Source organism: Pangasianodon hypophthalmus, chromosome 24, assembly GCF_027358585.1.
Source record: "Pangasianodon hypophthalmus isolate fPanHyp1 chromosome 24, fPanHyp1.pri, whole genome shotgun sequence".
NCBI lineage: Eukaryota > Metazoa > Chordata > Actinopteri > Siluriformes > Pangasiidae > Pangasianodon > Pangasianodon hypophthalmus.
The window spans coordinates 5,843,599-5,859,491 of NC_069733.1; the positions used below are offsets into that span (position 1 = coordinate 5,843,599).

The following is a 15,893-nucleotide window of genomic DNA, read 5'->3' on the forward strand; positions in this document are numbered from 1 at the left end:
TTGTTTCCCCCATTCACTCTCTATCAGGTGCCCAACATTGGCTCTCTCGCTGTCCGTCTCCCTCCTCTCGCCCTTCCTCTCGCTACCAGTCAGGCCCCAACGCCTCCCTTCCCACCCGGCCTCCCTCCAGACCCCCATCCAGGCCCTCGCGGCCCCCCTCTCACCCCTCTGCCCATGGCTCTCCAGCACCCCTCTCCACCCTGCCTAAACGCCTCTCCTTGGAAGGTACCAGAAACACCTGGAGTGGCTCACCATGGTTTTTTTTTTCTTTTTTTTTTTTTTTCTTTGGGATGTGCTGCTGATTCACTTCTATGCTCTTTAACTAATGGGTGTGGATTTCTTTGGTTGCTTATTTTTAAGTGCATGTGTGTATTCCTAACATCTCAACTTACCCCTTGTTTTCTTTCCCAATACTCACTCTTCTCTGTCTCTCTGACTCACTGGTTTTGATTGAGCACAGGATTGTGGCATCTTTCACTCTTTTGGTGTATGTCAGTCTTCGAGACTGCTTTTAAGCAGGTAGAAATTAGCCTTGTTAAATCTAACAGGGCTCAGTTTCACTTTCTTCCATGGCTTCAGTCTGGCAGGAGAGCCTTTTCCCTGATAGTCACTATGATCTAATGAGCTACAGGGACCGATGGGTGAACGATAGATGTACTGTATCAATTGTAGCAATATTTCACATTTTGTAATGCGGCACTTAGTAAGCCAAGTCTCTGCCAGATTAAAAACATGGAGAGCTTTGTTTTTAAACATTTGTGCTTTGGAAAATCTGATGTTTTTAACTATAGCCTATTCCAGTTGTTTAGAGTGTTCAAAATTTAAAGTGTGTATTAAATGTATGAAGTGAATTAAATTAAGTGTATGAAGGTTTACCTGCAATATTTTCAAGGAAGTAACTCTGTATTTTATAGCTTTATATTTTATAGATCTTGTGTAGTGCTGCAATGAATCTCTCTTTTTCTGGTAGGCTTGTGCGATGTAATGATTTAATTGCTCCTACTCGATGTTACACCACCACAATCAAGTGAGAGATTTTACTTTTATTTTTTTTCTCGTTAGTTTTGTAGTTACCATTAAACAGCTTTTTTTAGAGTACCTTTTCAAACATGCACTGTGACTTTTTTCTCATTGGTTGTGACCATAATTGCAGGAAGAAAATGACGGACCTTGTCTGGCAATTATTTTGGATTCAAACCCAATGAAAAGGGTCAACCACTCGATCCACATTAAGTGACCTGCAAAATCTGTAACAGACACATTGTTACAAAAGATAGTAACTCTACAAACCTGCAGAATCACCTAAAAAGCCACCATCCAGATGATCTTTTGTGATTGCTTCTGCCTGCAAGCAATTCCCTACCCAATCCTCACTCAGTCTTTTATCATGGGTAGAAGCTTGTTCATGGTTGCATCGATTCATAATTGGAAGAGACCTACAGAACCATGTCTGAGTCGTTTACATATAAACCTAATGGCACTCAACAGTGCCACTCCATGGCTTTAGGTTTTACTTATGTGTCATTTTTCTTTTTCTTTTGTCTGTTCTGGACGATAAAATCATTAATCAAGATTTTTTAAGGGTAAGAGCAGAGAAATATCAATATTGCTGGTGAGCTGCTGGTGAACAGAGACCCAATGCAGAGGCAACCAGCAGCAGAATTTGCAGGTGGACATGTATCATGAAAAGGGTCAGCGTTTGTATCTCCAGTGTTGCTCTAATAGTGTTTTGAGTGCCAGTTCATCTGCACTCAGGAAGAGATGTGCTTGTATTTACAAAAACATGCTATAACTTTAACCCACATAAGCCTGTGTTTTGGGTAGAATGTTGCTACCCAAGTTATTGTTGGCACTGCTACTTTTGTTGTTTCCATGTACCATGTAGCATTGTGTGGGACTGCATATTTCCAATCAGATACTAGTCAGTTGTCACAATTCTAAACAAGTGAGTTATGTATACAATGTCATGAGTTTCTCTGGTTAATAAACACAAGAAGATTAATGTGTTCTCTTATAACACATAGGCTGTTTGCTTATAACAAGGTAGGTGCAGTCAGACTGAACACAGAAAAAAGTGAAGCCATGCTCTGTTCTTCTGTTATTGAATATGACAGCTACCAGCTGGGGAGGGTGAAGGCTACCATGTACTTCATCCGAGACATGTGATGCTAGCAAACCACATCTTTCTGTAAAGCTGCTCATACTATGTCACAGGCCAGGGTTGCCGAGGAAAGTACTGTCTGCCCTCTTCTGCATACGTGAGCTCCCAGACACAGATAATTGGCTAGTGTCCCTCTGATTGCCTGGGAGGGTGGGAGGAGGGGAGAGAGTGCCATCCTTCCCAGCCCTAGAGCATATTCAGTTTCTCTAATGATGGCAGCAGTGAGAGTGCAGTCAAGTAAATAAGGCAATATCTAAAATGTTAAAGCGGTGGTGTTCGCACTCAAAGTATAAGTGTGATGCAGTGTGGTATACGCAATGTGTGTATACGTATTTCAGAAACTGCTCATCTCCTGGGAATTTACACACAACAGTCTCTGGAGTTTACACAGGATGATGCAAAAAACAAAGAACATCTTGTGTGCGGAGGGTATCCACAGAACTGTCGTTCACGCAGGATGTTTTTCGCACCATTCTGTATAAACTCTAGAGACTTGTTGTGTGTGAAAATCCCAGGAGATCATCAGTTTCTTAAATACTCAAACCGGCCCATCTGGCACCAACAACCATGCCACGGTTACAGTCACAGAGATCACACTTTTTCCCCATTTGGATATTTGATGTGAACGTTAACTGAAGCTCTTGACCTGTATCTGTATGATTTTATGCATTGTGTTGCTGCTACATGAATGGCTGATTGGATAACTGCATAAATGAGCAGATGTTCCTATTAAAGTGAATAGTGAGTGTATTTGTTACTTGTGGGTGAGTGATTCAGTACCTGCTTTGGCTGTTAGTATCTCTTAATCCTAAGCTAACATCTAAAAATCTGCTCAAAGGGAGTCATGAGCAAAACTGATCTGACTTGACACACTTAAGGGGTGAGGTCCTTGGGCTCAACGGCGGTTCCTTTAGCAGTTCTGGGTTTTGAACTCAAAATCTTCCAACCATCAAATCTGAACCTTAACCCCTGAGATACCACTTGTCTTCACACCTCCTACCTCCAGTGCAATCATTCATCATGATGCTTTGCTTTATAGGTCCTCCAAGGATGTCTCCGAAGTCCCAGCGGACCCCCAGGGCACATAGAATGTCCTCCTGCCGGGGAGCTGGTCCTCCTGGGGTGGAATTCATGTCGCAGGGTGCATCTGGGGATGCTTCAACTACTCCTCCTGCCCGTAGCAGCCCCTCTGGTGGCACTTGGTCTTCAGTGGTCAGTGGAGGTAAGGTATATGACTGCCACTTATCTTCAATGTGTTAATCAGCTTTATATGTAAATTTTGTTTATTTCAGTCAAGCAACTTTAAATCATAATAAATCATGCAGGCAGTGGTTTTACTTTACCTTGCTTTCAAGGTTAGGTGCATAAAGTTCCTGGTTTGTGAAAATCTTTATTTTTAAAAGCGCTAAGCAAATAAAATGTAATTTTATTGTCGCTGTCTTTCCCACAGGACACAGACCTCGTTCTCCTCGGCAAAACGTTGCGGGAGGAGCTCCTCCTGGCCCCTCCTCCTCATCGTCTCCACAAGCTGGCACAGTGCCAGTTGATTCAGTGGCCACACCCACTTCGGCAGCATCACCAATTTCAGCAAGTCCTGCAACTAACATCGCTGCAATACCAGTAACTGAAGGTTTGGATCTGTTTAAAATGTGCAGATGGGGTTTGTTTCAGTGAGTGTGCGATTCCAGCCTTATATGTGAAATTATCTCTTGTCTCTTTTTCTTTATTTGTGAATGTAGCAAAAGAAATTAGGCACAATTCTCCCTCGGCCAACAAAGAGAATGTGAAGCCTGTGGAGTCTTCCCCAAGCAGCAGGCCAGTTAGTAAAGGTGTGTGTTTGCATGTATATGTGTATATATATATATATATATATATATATATATATATATATATATATATATATATATATATATAATATACACAATCATTCACTTTGCTTTAGAATGTTCTGGCACTACAATTGGGTTCTTGGACCTAGATAATGCTTTGTGAAATAAAACTAATGAATCTGAATACAGCACAACAGTCAGTGATCCAAATATGATCAGTTTTGGTGAGCATCAGTTAGCAATACATAAATACAGAAATGAAAGTAAAAGCCTGATATTTTCTGGATGGTTTTAAGAGGCATGACAAGTTACTTCTTGACCATGTTTGATGCTTTGTTCAAATCAAATCTGGTTAATGAATCTAACACGGGGCTGCCCATGTAAAATTGTGATATTAGCTTTTAAAAATTATAATGGAATGAGTAATATGCATCCAGATGATCCTTTTGAATTCTTCTTTTGTAGGATTTCCCAGCATGCCTCCTGACCATAGAAAGCAAATAGACAATTTAAAAAAATTTAGTGTGGATTTTAGGGTAAGTTCAGTTTTGCTTCTTTAATGGCATTGCATTTTATACTTTACTGGTTATTTATGAACTACTTCTCTGCTTTTTTTTAGTTGCAGTCCAGCTCAAATCCAGATCTTGGGGTTGAGACAATGATGACAAAGTCTCCACGGGACTCTGGTGAGAAACTGAAGGAGTCACCCAGTGATAAAAGCATGACTGAGTCAACAGGACCCAAAGTTTGCTCAGAGTCTTCTGGCAGTGAAGAGATGTCAGCGGCTGTGGGTGCCAACTCTGTCGGGAGTAAACCTGGCACTCCTTCTCCCTCTCCCTCATCCTCTACTCTCAGCACAGAGCAAAAACGTGTACCTGATATGACGTCTCAGGGTGTCCAGACTTCCTCACCTGCTGCTGTGAAATCAGATGACAAAGAGGAGAAGAAAGACCCTGTGCCAGAGTAAGTTGTGGCGGTTCCCCCACATGTGCTACAGGGGGAAGCCTCGCCCTCCCTGGTTCATAGCTGCCGTGTGATAGGGGAGCCCTAACTGGGCCCTAACCGTTACTCAGACTGATATTGTTTTCTTTGTCTTGTGCTGGACCATTAATGCTAAATATGATTGATTGAGATTGACTCGGCACTCAGTCAAAGCATATTACTACTGGGTTCTCCATGTTGAAACAAACAACAAACAAACAAAAAAGCAGTTTCTAAACCTTGCCACATGTGCGTTTGTAGTTTTCACTACCGTGGTAGAAACATTTTGAAAATCCTCACTGTTTTCTCCAGTTTCTCATTTAAACTATGCATGAACGAGACCTAATTTCCAGTGATATTATACTAATACCGTGTATTTGAGTGTATTTATGTCTGATAGATGAGCATAAAGATGTGCTTTGAAAGCTTGGTAACAAATAAACTCTGATTCCTGGATGAGCTGGCGTCATGCTGCAGCACTTATCTATGGCCCCAATACACTAATAAATAGCAATGGAACTTTTGTTTAAACTTGTTTTATGTTAGAAATAATCACAATAAGGGATAATACAGTGTAAAATCATGTTCTTGTTCTGTTTTTCATGAAATTTGCTTGATTTGCACTTTAAGTGGTGTTCTGCTATCTGTTCCATTGTAATCAGTGAAGCAATTATAATTGCTGTATCAGGCTAAAAGGATGAAGACTAGCGTAGTGTCCCTCCAGTGAATTTGACTTGTGTTAGTGTGTTCATGAGTGCTTTGACGTTCTTTAGGAACTCGGTGTGTCTGCCATGGAATCATGTAACCCTCAGCAGCAGGGAGCTGCCCCCCTTTGTAAAGCAGCTTAATGAGTCTTAGTTGTATTCATATATTTATAATAATGTTTTCATGTCTCTTTTTTTTGCCCCATGCAGGAGTGTTAGAAAATCAACTCTCAATCCGAATGCCAAGGAGTTCAACCCAAGACCTTTCTGCACTCCAGTAAGTATCTAAGTGATGCAGCAATGACAGCAATGATACTTTTAGTTTAAGGCTTTACAGATCACAGCTTTTTGTCATTAGGTTTTTTTCCAATTCAGATACCAATAGCTACTATTAACTATTGATCATTTGTAGTACAGACAGATCCACATAAAAGCATTTATAGTAAGGTTTTCAAGGTTTTGAAAGGACATGTTCAGTATTCCAGGGTTTTTTCCTTTCTTTTTTCCTTTTTTTCCCCCCTAAACATTTTCAAAGCAAAGAGATCTTGATCCACAGAGAAAATGTGCTACAAATGTGAGAATAATAAATGAAGGAATAAATAAATAACAACTGAGGTTTCGCTTAATACACGTTTCTCTTTCTCAGCCCAAACCTGCCACTACTCCAACCCTGACGCGACCCCCGGGTCAGCCGAGTCCTTCTATCGTGGTGCAGCAGCCTCCTGCTGTTTATAGCCAGCCAATGTGCTTCCCACAGATGTACCCTCTGACCGCGGTCAGCCCTGGAATGCAGGTGAACATTTCCCACAATTTCATCTTTATAAGCTCAGGAATGCCTTTGTGCTCCATCCCTTTCTTTGGTTTGTGTACTAATCCTCTGTTTTCAGACTAATACTCTTATTTTCCCACTATACCTTTTTATATTTGTTGTGTTTCCATCTCCGTTGCACTGTGGTTAACACTACAATTTGTTTTTGTTCTCTGGCTGCCATTTGTAAGAATCTGTTTGACCTTTTTGTGTTTTTCACACCTCCTGACCTTGCCTCTTTATTTCATAGCTGAAAACCTGTACTCTAATTGGATAATAAAGATTTCTAAAGTTTGCATGACTGAAGCCTAAACTTATACATATATACAGTCAGGTCCATAAATATTTGGATGTTGACAAAGTTGTTATTTTAGCTGTCTAACACAGTATATAGGAGTTTACAAATTAACAAATGAATATGAGCTCAGTCTGCATTTTGGTCTTATTTCAACAGCATATTTCAACTCCAGTATACTGTGGTAGACAGCTAAAATAATAGTAACTTTGTCAGTGTTCAAATATTTATAGACCTGACTTTATACACTAGTTAAGTTTCATATATGCTTACTTCCTTACAAATGTTACTTTTTCTTTAGCCCATATATGTCATTTTTTTGTGTCTTGGTGAGTTTGAAAATTCTTGGTAGCTTCAGTGATGTTAGTTTTTATGCTGTTGTGTGGATACATGTTGCCAGTCATGTTGCTGCTGCTTTGATGTTTGGCAGCGAATAAAACTGAGTGGCTGAATTCTCTTTAAATCATAGGTTTGTAGAAACACTACATTCATCTGTTCTGTTTAAGGTTTCCTGTCATATTGCCCTAAGGAAAGCCTGTTGATGCAGCAGTAGTTTCAAATGGTTTAGTATCAGACATACAATGATCAAACTAAAGATGGGTTCTTTTTTTTCTGTTCCTTCTTTCCTCTCTCCATTAGAAAAGCATTATCTGGAAGGTTTGTGCAATTCTAAACTTTCTTCTTTTTTCCCTGTTGATCATATAATGAGATGCTTGCTTGCTTATGTGCCCTGCAAATGGTTTGCCCATTTCTTACCATAGTTAATAAGCTTAAACATTTTAGGTTGTTTTTCCTTTCTATATTTTCAAATGCAACAAATAAATAATAAATATTTTTTTCTTTTGCTATTAAGGTTTTCTAATATTTGTAATTTACAAATGGTCACTTAATTTATTTGTAGTTATAATTGAGACTTTTTTCAGATCTTTTTCAGATTTTTGCTTCTTAATTAACCTTAAAGGTTTATTTGCATGATTAATCATTAAATAAGAAAGGGCAGTATGTGCAATATTCATGAGAATATTGTTTTTGTACAGCTTATTGGTTATGTACAACAGAACAGCAAAATGGGGTAGCAGATTGTTTTGTTTTGTTTTGCTACAGTTGGTAGTACTGTTGGTAGTTAAACTTTTTAGTTAAACTAAAATTTGCCTTTAAGGCTGTTTGAATCTGGCCCAGTTTTGCCAATATGCAACTGACTGCATAGCATTTAGCCCAAGTGTAAATGGTAAAGGGTCTGAGACACTTCACCTATGTAAGGAAATCTAACGACAAGGTAGAATTTCATTGGGCTGTCTTCTGTTACTGCTAAGAACACGTGAGCTAGCGTAGAACAAGCACTCACTATAAGTAAATGGCATGACAGTTGAGGTAATGGCATGACAGGTATGAAAATGGTCACTGATACAGATGTAATGGAGCTAAAAATATTAGCTGATTATATATGGTCATAAATTTGACACCAATTGTCATTTATGCAAACTTAAGCAACACAGACCCATATCAAGCCAATAATAATAATACATCAATAATTCAACTGAGTTAGTCACCTAAAGGAATAATTGCTTTGAAGTTTATCAACTTTATTTTACATTCCACCGCCCTTTGCTCCTAAGTGCTGTCATGTGGTTTGTGAGGTGAGTTGCATCTTTCACTCATTATTTTATAGCCAGTGAAATAGCAGATTCAGTCTAAATAAAATATTTTAATAAGTATTGTAAAATTGGTAAATTGTGAAAATCTGTTCTATGCATATTGAGGATCGTGATGAACAGTTTGCTCATTAATTTGACCCACAACCACACCACTACTTGGGTGTATATTGCCACCTACTGTACGGAATCCCAAGACACTACTGCACATGACAGTGTTCAGCCTAAAATAGGACAGTGTTCAACTTTGATATCATTCCACTAGAGACCACTGGTCCTTTGAAAGATTGTTGGGTGAAGGATATGAGGTCGATCATGAATAAAATCCATCAAACAGCTCCTTAGGTACTGTTCAAAGGGGAGGTTAATTTACACTGTTTTTAACTTCTGTTCCTCCTCCCTCAGCCTCCTACTATGTACCATCCCATGACTGTAAGCCAGTCCAAGCCGTACAGAACAGGTAAAGGTGAGAATGCATTTTTACAGAGGTGTCTGCATGTGTGTGTGTATGACTGAATGATAGACATATTAGTGCTCTGTGATTTTTAAAGATGCACAGACTAAATTGACTGCATCATTAATTGAATCAATAAATCAGTTGACTGTCACAAATACGGAAGGTATCTGTATTACATATATAGTGTACATAAGAAAGAAATTAATTTTTTTCTTGTAATACTCTCTGCCAGTACCCAGTATCCCTCAGCAAAGACCCGAGCAGCATCACCCAGCAGGCACGTCACCCATGATGCACCCTGCCACAGCTGCAGGTCCCCCAATCGTTGCTCCAAACCCAGTTTACACCACTCAGTATTTCACCTGCAGCCCTCAGCAGTTCAGCAGCCAGCCTCTTGTGCAGCAGCTGCCCCACTACCAGTCCCAGGTATGTGGATTAGTATAGGTTTAAATATATACACATACAAGCAAATTTAACCATTTTTTAATAATTGCATGTACAAATAGACCAAACTGAAATAAACTTTATATTCATACATTTTAGGTTTAATTTAATAGGTCTTTTAGGTCTGAAACTGGTAAACTGAATTGTACTTGATTCGAGTCTCCTATGGGCCACGAAGCTATTAATTCACAGTATTGTAAAATTGTTAAACAAAAATGTTTCTCTTCCCAGGCCCAGCATGTGTTCAGTCCTGTTATGCAGGGAGGTGCAAGGATGATCACCCCCAGCCATGGCCAGCCCAATCTGGCCTCCTCCTCCACTACCCAGTATGGTGAGCAGACCCACACAATGTACGGTAAGAACCCCACCCCTGCCCTGCTTTTCATCATGTTTTTTTTTGGTCTCTGCCATTCCCTGGATTGTTTTGTTACATATTGTACCACTTATAGTACGTACTTAGAAGTACCTAACTACTGCATCTCTTTTGCTTTTGCCTTTTAGTCTCAGCAGTCCCCCAGCAGTACCCACATCCTGGTGCCACCCTCCACCCACATCCTCCTCAACCCCCACAGCCCTCAGCCACGCCCACGGGTCAGGCCCAGCAGAGTGGGCAGCATGCCGGCACACGCCATGCTGCTGCCAGCCCCGTCCAGCACCCACAGCACCAAGCGTCTCTCCACCTGGCCAGTGCAGCTCCCCCACAGCAGCAGATGTACTCAGCCTTGACGCCGACCCCACCCTCCATGACTCCCGGTCCAGCTCCTCAATCCCCGCAGGCCGTCTACATCCACCCTCAGCAGGTTCAGCACTCGTACAATCCCAGCCACATGGCTCACATGCAGCAGGTCAGTTCTTCTGATTTTGCCTGGTTGTTATTTGGGCAACTGTTTTACCAAGTGGTATAATCTGTTTTAATAATATCCTGATCCGACAGGCTATAAAAAGCAAAGTCCTCTACAATCTATTCATGGAAAATCAACATTACTGCCATATTTTTAGGAATTTCTAAGTTTACAGTGGGAAATGAGTCATTTTAATTATCAGCATCATCCACATCAGTGTGTCTCTTCACCTGAGGTGATGAAAATCACTCGCTGCATTTAAACATGAGCCTCATCGTCATCTCTTCACTTTACTGATTTCTCTTCCATCAGTGAGGAAAGACAGGCAGACAGCCGTGGCAAGGTTACAAAGTAAATTAAAACATTTCCGTGTAGTTTTGGTGAAATGTATTTGTGGTTTTGTTAAGTAAACACATCAAAGTGTGTTATCGATAGAAAAACTCACAACCCTTGTTTTGATCACAACCTTATTTTACATCAGTTTTGGTTGTTCACCAGATGGGTTTTTGACCGTTGAACAAAGGGCAATTAAGCATTCTTCTAAATGGTTGTAATGAGTTAAACATGAAAAAGTGAGATGCTTTATAAAGGAATGTGCATAAAAAGTGATCTAACCCTCTTTTGTTTTCATTCCATTAACTTTGCAGGCACACATGCAGTCAGGGATGGTGCCTCCTCATCATGGCACTCCGTCTCACCCTGTGATGCTGATGGCCACGCAAGCACCTGCAGGCCCACAGCCACCTTTACCCCAGACCACACTCACTCCAATCCCTGTCTCCTCAACCACACATTTCTCCTACATGGCACATCCTCCAGGTATGCATTCAAGAGGACTAAACACTATGAACATTACCATCAAAAGTGGGTGATTTACTTTGTGATGAATGTTCAAGTTACACTGCAGTGAAATGTAAATTGCATATCCAAATTAGTGTCCCAGTTTTCCAGAGCAGACATGGTGTCTCTGTGCTCTGGTAATATTGGCATATGTGAAAATATAAATTATGCAATTTGACTATTTTTAAAATTGATTCCCTTCCCCGCTTTCTTCCCAGTACAACCTCACCATCAGCAGCAGCTTTAGAGGATGAAGATCGGCTATTTTCAGCTGACTCCAGTGACGCGCTCTTCTCAACCCTTGTGAGCTACTGGCTGACCGATCCTTCACCTGCTCCTTCTCTACATGCCCAGTGAAATGGCCACTAAACCGTCTATCATGCTGCACTGCACTTTTGCTAATCTATCAGAAATTAATGCTAATGAGCAAAGTTGTGGTGAACAGATGTTTTTTAACACGAGTTTTAACATGAGGGGGACTGTTTTAGATGCCATGAGTGAGAAACTGAATGTCAAGAAACTGGAACTTGCATTTTGTTTGCACCTTCTAAGTAACAAATTCTTCCAGTGAATTGACAGTATTAACATTACTGTTAAATGCTGCTGCTATTGCCATGTTCAGGAACTTGGGGTAAAGAAAAACATACAGGAAAAAAAAATCACTCTAACCAAATTAAACAAAACAAAGAAAAAACTTCCAGTGATCAAAATGTTTGGCAAAAATGATTAATTATTTATTAATCAAACTGAATGGGCCCCAATTACATTTGACTGTCGTAAGACTGCTAAGTTAAAGAAATAAATTTTACTTTGTAGATAATATAAATGAATAAAAAAAGAATAAAAACATTAAAAAAGTTGTAAAAACTGTTAATGGCTTACGTGTTCTATCATTGATGTATGGAATGTTTTTGTTTTCCTTTGTGCTTAATATAACTGATGGGAACATTTCCCATTTAAAAAAACTTTTAAAAAAACAAAAAAAACCGAAGCTTATGTTGAGTATATACGGAAAGACCAACATAAAGTGTTGTGGGGTTGGTCCACCATGAGCCCTGAGAACAGCTTCAGTCTGCCTTGGCATAGACGTGTATTGTACTTTACTGAAGGGATGAACAGCATTTGATGATGGAGATGGAGAAAGCTTTCTAACACATCACTTTAAAATCTCCCACAGGTTTTTAATTGGGTTGAGATGTGGTGACTAAGGGCCGTAACATATCATTTAGAATAATAAGAAGAAGAATCATTACATGATTTTCATTCTCATTAAACAATTCAGTGAACACTCGTGCCCTGTGGCGTCATCATGGAGGAGGGAGCTTTCAGGTCTGTCAAAGCTTTGTCTTCACAGCTCTCAAAGAAAAAAAAAAAAGTGTCAATTTTCATATTTACATCTGTGTGGGATTGCTGTAAATCTTCCCACTCACAGGACTTTTAGCCAGATTTTCCAGATTTTATTTATTATAGTTCTAATCCAGTGACATGCAGGTCTGAGGCCTGCTTCTCAGGACTTGCAGAATTTCACAGTCATACTCACCAGCTAATCAGGTTTTTGTTAGGGACTAAAGCCATGGTGTTGGTGCCCCATATTTCTGGAGCATATTAGTGCTAGATTTTTATTACTATTATTAATGCTCAATAGTGACACTGTAGTTCATTATAATACAGAACTGCAGAATTCTTTGAGTCTATTTGGTCAGAAGTTGATTAATTTCCTATAACAGCAGCTCTCATAATAGTGCCAGCTGTAATTCAAAGCACAGGTTTATATTAATGCCCTTGTTTTAATATTATTTCTAAACTCATTCAGAGAGACATGTATGACAGACACTATACATAATCTAAGGCTATTAATAATTGTGTTTAAAAAAATATTACCATTGATATGGTTAAGCAGTCTGTAAGGAGACATTTATTAACAGTCAGCTAACTGAAATAAACTAACAAATTCATGAGCGCAATTGCAATAGCGCAAAACATCTTGTTCAAGAGAGAGACTGAAATCAGATATTCATAGGCTATGCCCTTGACTGCAGACCTGAGCGGCTGCTTGTGGTCTGTGTGTCTTGTGTGTGCTGCCACTGGAAAGTGAGCTTCCATTTCTGTCTGAGATAAATCAACATCTAGCACCTAGCCTCTCCTCAAATATCATCAAATAGGATCAGTATAAAAAAAAAAAAAAAAGCTTAATTCATTGCAGAAGAGCCAGAGCTGAGATTATGATGGCTGTTTGCTGTTCTCTGCCAGTGGATTATGTCTGCAAATAAATATTATTTTTTATAAAGTGGCTCAAAGAAATCTGTGCAGTGAGAAACTGCAATTAATTATCACCACAATAATTTGCAGTGTTATTTCCCCAAAATATGACATGCAGTGCTGTGTACAGTGAAAGAGTTGTGCGTGCTAAATGTTTTTAACTTATCAGGCTTGAACTAGAGATAGCAGAAAGTCGACATGACTGCTATAATAAGCATTCTTCCACATTGTTTTTCTACAGGCTCATGTTTCTGAGTCTTAACAATTCGTTGACAGGAAGAGAAAATAACTGCTGCCTTTTCTTGGCAATAAATTACCCTTCCTCATGAAGGATATTCAGCTTTTTCACCAGGTGCATATTCACACTGTTAAAGTTTGTAATTATAGGAATAAACACAATGCTGTAATCTTTAATCATCTTTGCAATATGATTGAGAACTCAAGAACTAATTGAACCAGAAAGAAAAATGAGAGATGAGGTTAAATAACAAAAATAATATTTTATTGCACACAATTGTCATATTTAATAACAATGATGTATATAAAATTTTAAGTGCTGTAATAAATATTTTATTTTGTGGTAAAAGGAGTGGACTTTGTCATAGGTATGTACAAAATAGTAAAAAGGCTTTAAACCTCCAGTCATGGTTCAATACCCAAGATGAACTGAATGTACATTACAGATTCAAACCGCTCGCACATACCACAGAATTGAGGCACGTTATTTTATTTTACCAAAAACGTTATCAAAAAATGTTAAAAATATTCTTTAAAAAAAATCATATAAACCTCACACTCAAACAATCTGTCTAAAGCAAAATGGAACGATGACTCTTTTTGGCCCTGAGGTAGTAAACCTAAATAAATCCAGAATATTTGCACCTTCAGATTTACCCTCCTCATGTACTCAAAGCATTAAATCTTACACTTACTTTTTCATCATTACCCATTCTGAGTGTTATAAATAGCCTTAATAATGGCCTTTAAGCTGACAAGCAAAACAGACAACATCATTTCTTTTCACTTTTTATCAGCAGAACAGAAAGTGCCTGGATTAGGGAAGACTCTGTATCTCCAGTTTTCACTTACACACATATTTGGGAAGGACGTTGCAGTCACTCAGGTAAGGGAAATCATGGCCAGACTTGGTCAGTAGCTGGTCCAACTTGTCTACTCGTCTGCGCAGGCCCTGGATGCTTCCCTCTGTCTGCTGCCTGCGCAGACTCAGTGCCTCCTGCTGAGAGAACATGCACCTGCGCAGCTGCGCCTACAGTGGAGGAAGAGTGTAAAAAGCAAAACATCATATTTGGTTCCAGTAACAAGTCATTCAATAGAAATGTCAAAATAATAATATTAAATTAAGGGTAAAGTCATAGTTTCACAATAATGGCTAAATGACACTTTCAGAATATCCCACTTTACCTTCAGATTATCTTCATGTTGCCTCAGCTTCTCTCTCAGCACTTCTCCTCGCCACTGCTCATCCTGCAGACAGGAATAATAGTCATCATCGTTTTACGCTGTTATTAATTTTATTCTATTTAATTAAGTATTGCGCTCTGTAAATCTCAGCCCATACTCTGGTGCTGTAGGCCGCTTTCCCCATATTCAGTGTAGCTGATGTGTGGTGCTCCTCGTCATTGTCCATGTCGGAAGTGGTCACAGGCTGCAACTCCAGCTCTTTCAAACCACTGTCCAGCTCTGCTTGGACTTCAGCCCTCAGGGAGCGCACAGTGTCCTGAATCTCTCGCATGTGACTCTCCCCCTCTCCCCAACTCCACAGCTGAGGAAACAAGTACAGGAAACAGAATTCTTTCATAATTCCATAGTCACTGAATTTATCTGACTAATTTTAGTGGTGCAAGTCATGAAGAAATGTCATTAACAGCGAATTCTATTAAAATACTAAACATACATTTAGGAGACAGGTTCTTAAATATTTGGACATTGAAAAAGTTATTATTTTAGCTGTCTACCACAATATGCACCAATCGGCCCTAACATTAAAACCACTGACAGGTGAAGAGAATAACACTGATTATTTCCTCACAATGGCATCTGCAGGAAAAACAGATAAGTGTCTTTGACAAGGGCCAATTTGATATGGCTAGACGTCTGGGTCAGAGCATCTCCAAAACGGCAGGTCTTGTGGGGTGTTCCCGGTATGCAGTGGTTAGTATCTACCTGGTGACAGGGTCATGGGTGGGTGTGACCCCCGCTGAGCCAATGCTGACCCCTGTCCACCCCTGAAAGTACCTACAGTGCACACCTGGGCATCAGGACTAGACCATGGAGCAATGGAAAAACGTGGCCTGGTCTGATGAATCACATTTTCTTTTACATCATGTGGACGGCTGGGTGCGTGTGCGTCGCTTATCTGGGGAAGAGATGGCACCAGGAAGAAGGCAAGCCGGCAGAGGCAGTGTGATGCTCTGGGCAATGTTCTGCTGGGAAACTTTGGGTCCTGGCATTCACATGGATGTTACTTTAACATGTACCACCTACCTAAACATTGTTGCAGACCAAGTACACCCCTTCATTTCAACAGTATTCCCTAATGGCAGTGGCCTCTTTCAGCGGGATAATACGTCCTGCCACACTGCAAAATTGTCCAATAATGG

General features: G+C 39.8%; 2 protein-coding genes across 12 annotated transcripts in view; one reads left to right on the forward strand and one right to left on the reverse strand.

Moving 5' to 3' along the window:
- Positions 1–11,887, forward strand: part of atxn2 (ataxin 2) — a 30,591-nt gene extending 18,704 nt beyond the window's left edge. For 3 of the 9 annotated variants that reach the window (XM_026939711.3, XM_026939713.3, XM_034299014.2), the window contains 15 exons: positions 28–225; positions 3,201–3,383; positions 3,612–3,791; positions 3,901–3,990; positions 4,456–4,526; positions 4,610–4,953; positions 5,886–5,952; positions 6,322–6,468; positions 7,418–7,435; positions 8,836–8,896; positions 9,120–9,313; positions 9,563–9,686; positions 9,833–10,176; positions 10,821–10,992; positions 11,232–11,887. In XM_026939711.3, coding sequence (XP_026795512.1) covers positions 28–225; positions 3,201–3,383; positions 3,612–3,791; positions 3,901–3,990; positions 4,456–4,526; positions 4,610–4,953; positions 5,886–5,952; positions 6,322–6,468; positions 7,418–7,435; positions 8,836–8,896; positions 9,120–9,313; positions 9,563–9,686; positions 9,833–10,176; positions 10,821–10,992; positions 11,232–11,260 — 2,222 coding nt within the window. In that variant the 3' untranslated portion in view covers positions 11,261–11,887. The remainder of the gene's footprint in view (positions 1–27; positions 226–3,200; positions 3,384–3,611; positions 3,792–3,900; positions 3,991–4,455; positions 4,527–4,609; positions 4,954–5,885; positions 5,953–6,321; positions 6,469–7,417; positions 7,436–8,835; positions 8,897–9,119; positions 9,314–9,562; positions 9,687–9,832; positions 10,177–10,820; positions 10,993–11,231) is intronic. The other 6 variants (XM_026939712.3, XM_026939721.3, XM_026939715.3 and 3 more) reach the window with 4 other exon arrangements.
- Positions 11,888–13,752: 1,865 nt separating this feature from the next.
- The window catches only part of cntrl (centriolin), a 45,622-nt gene continuing 43,481 nt past the window's right edge, over positions 13,753–15,893 (reverse strand). For all 3 annotated transcript variants that reach the window (XM_053228736.1, XM_034299314.2, XM_026940110.3), the window contains 3 exons: positions 14,852–15,055; positions 14,695–14,757; positions 13,753–14,539 (listed from right to left, as the gene is read on the reverse strand). In XM_053228736.1, coding sequence (XP_053084711.1) covers positions 14,354–14,539; positions 14,695–14,757; positions 14,852–15,055 — 453 coding nt within the window. In that variant the 3' untranslated portion in view covers positions 13,753–14,353. The remainder of the gene's footprint in view (positions 14,540–14,694; positions 14,758–14,851; positions 15,056–15,893) is intronic.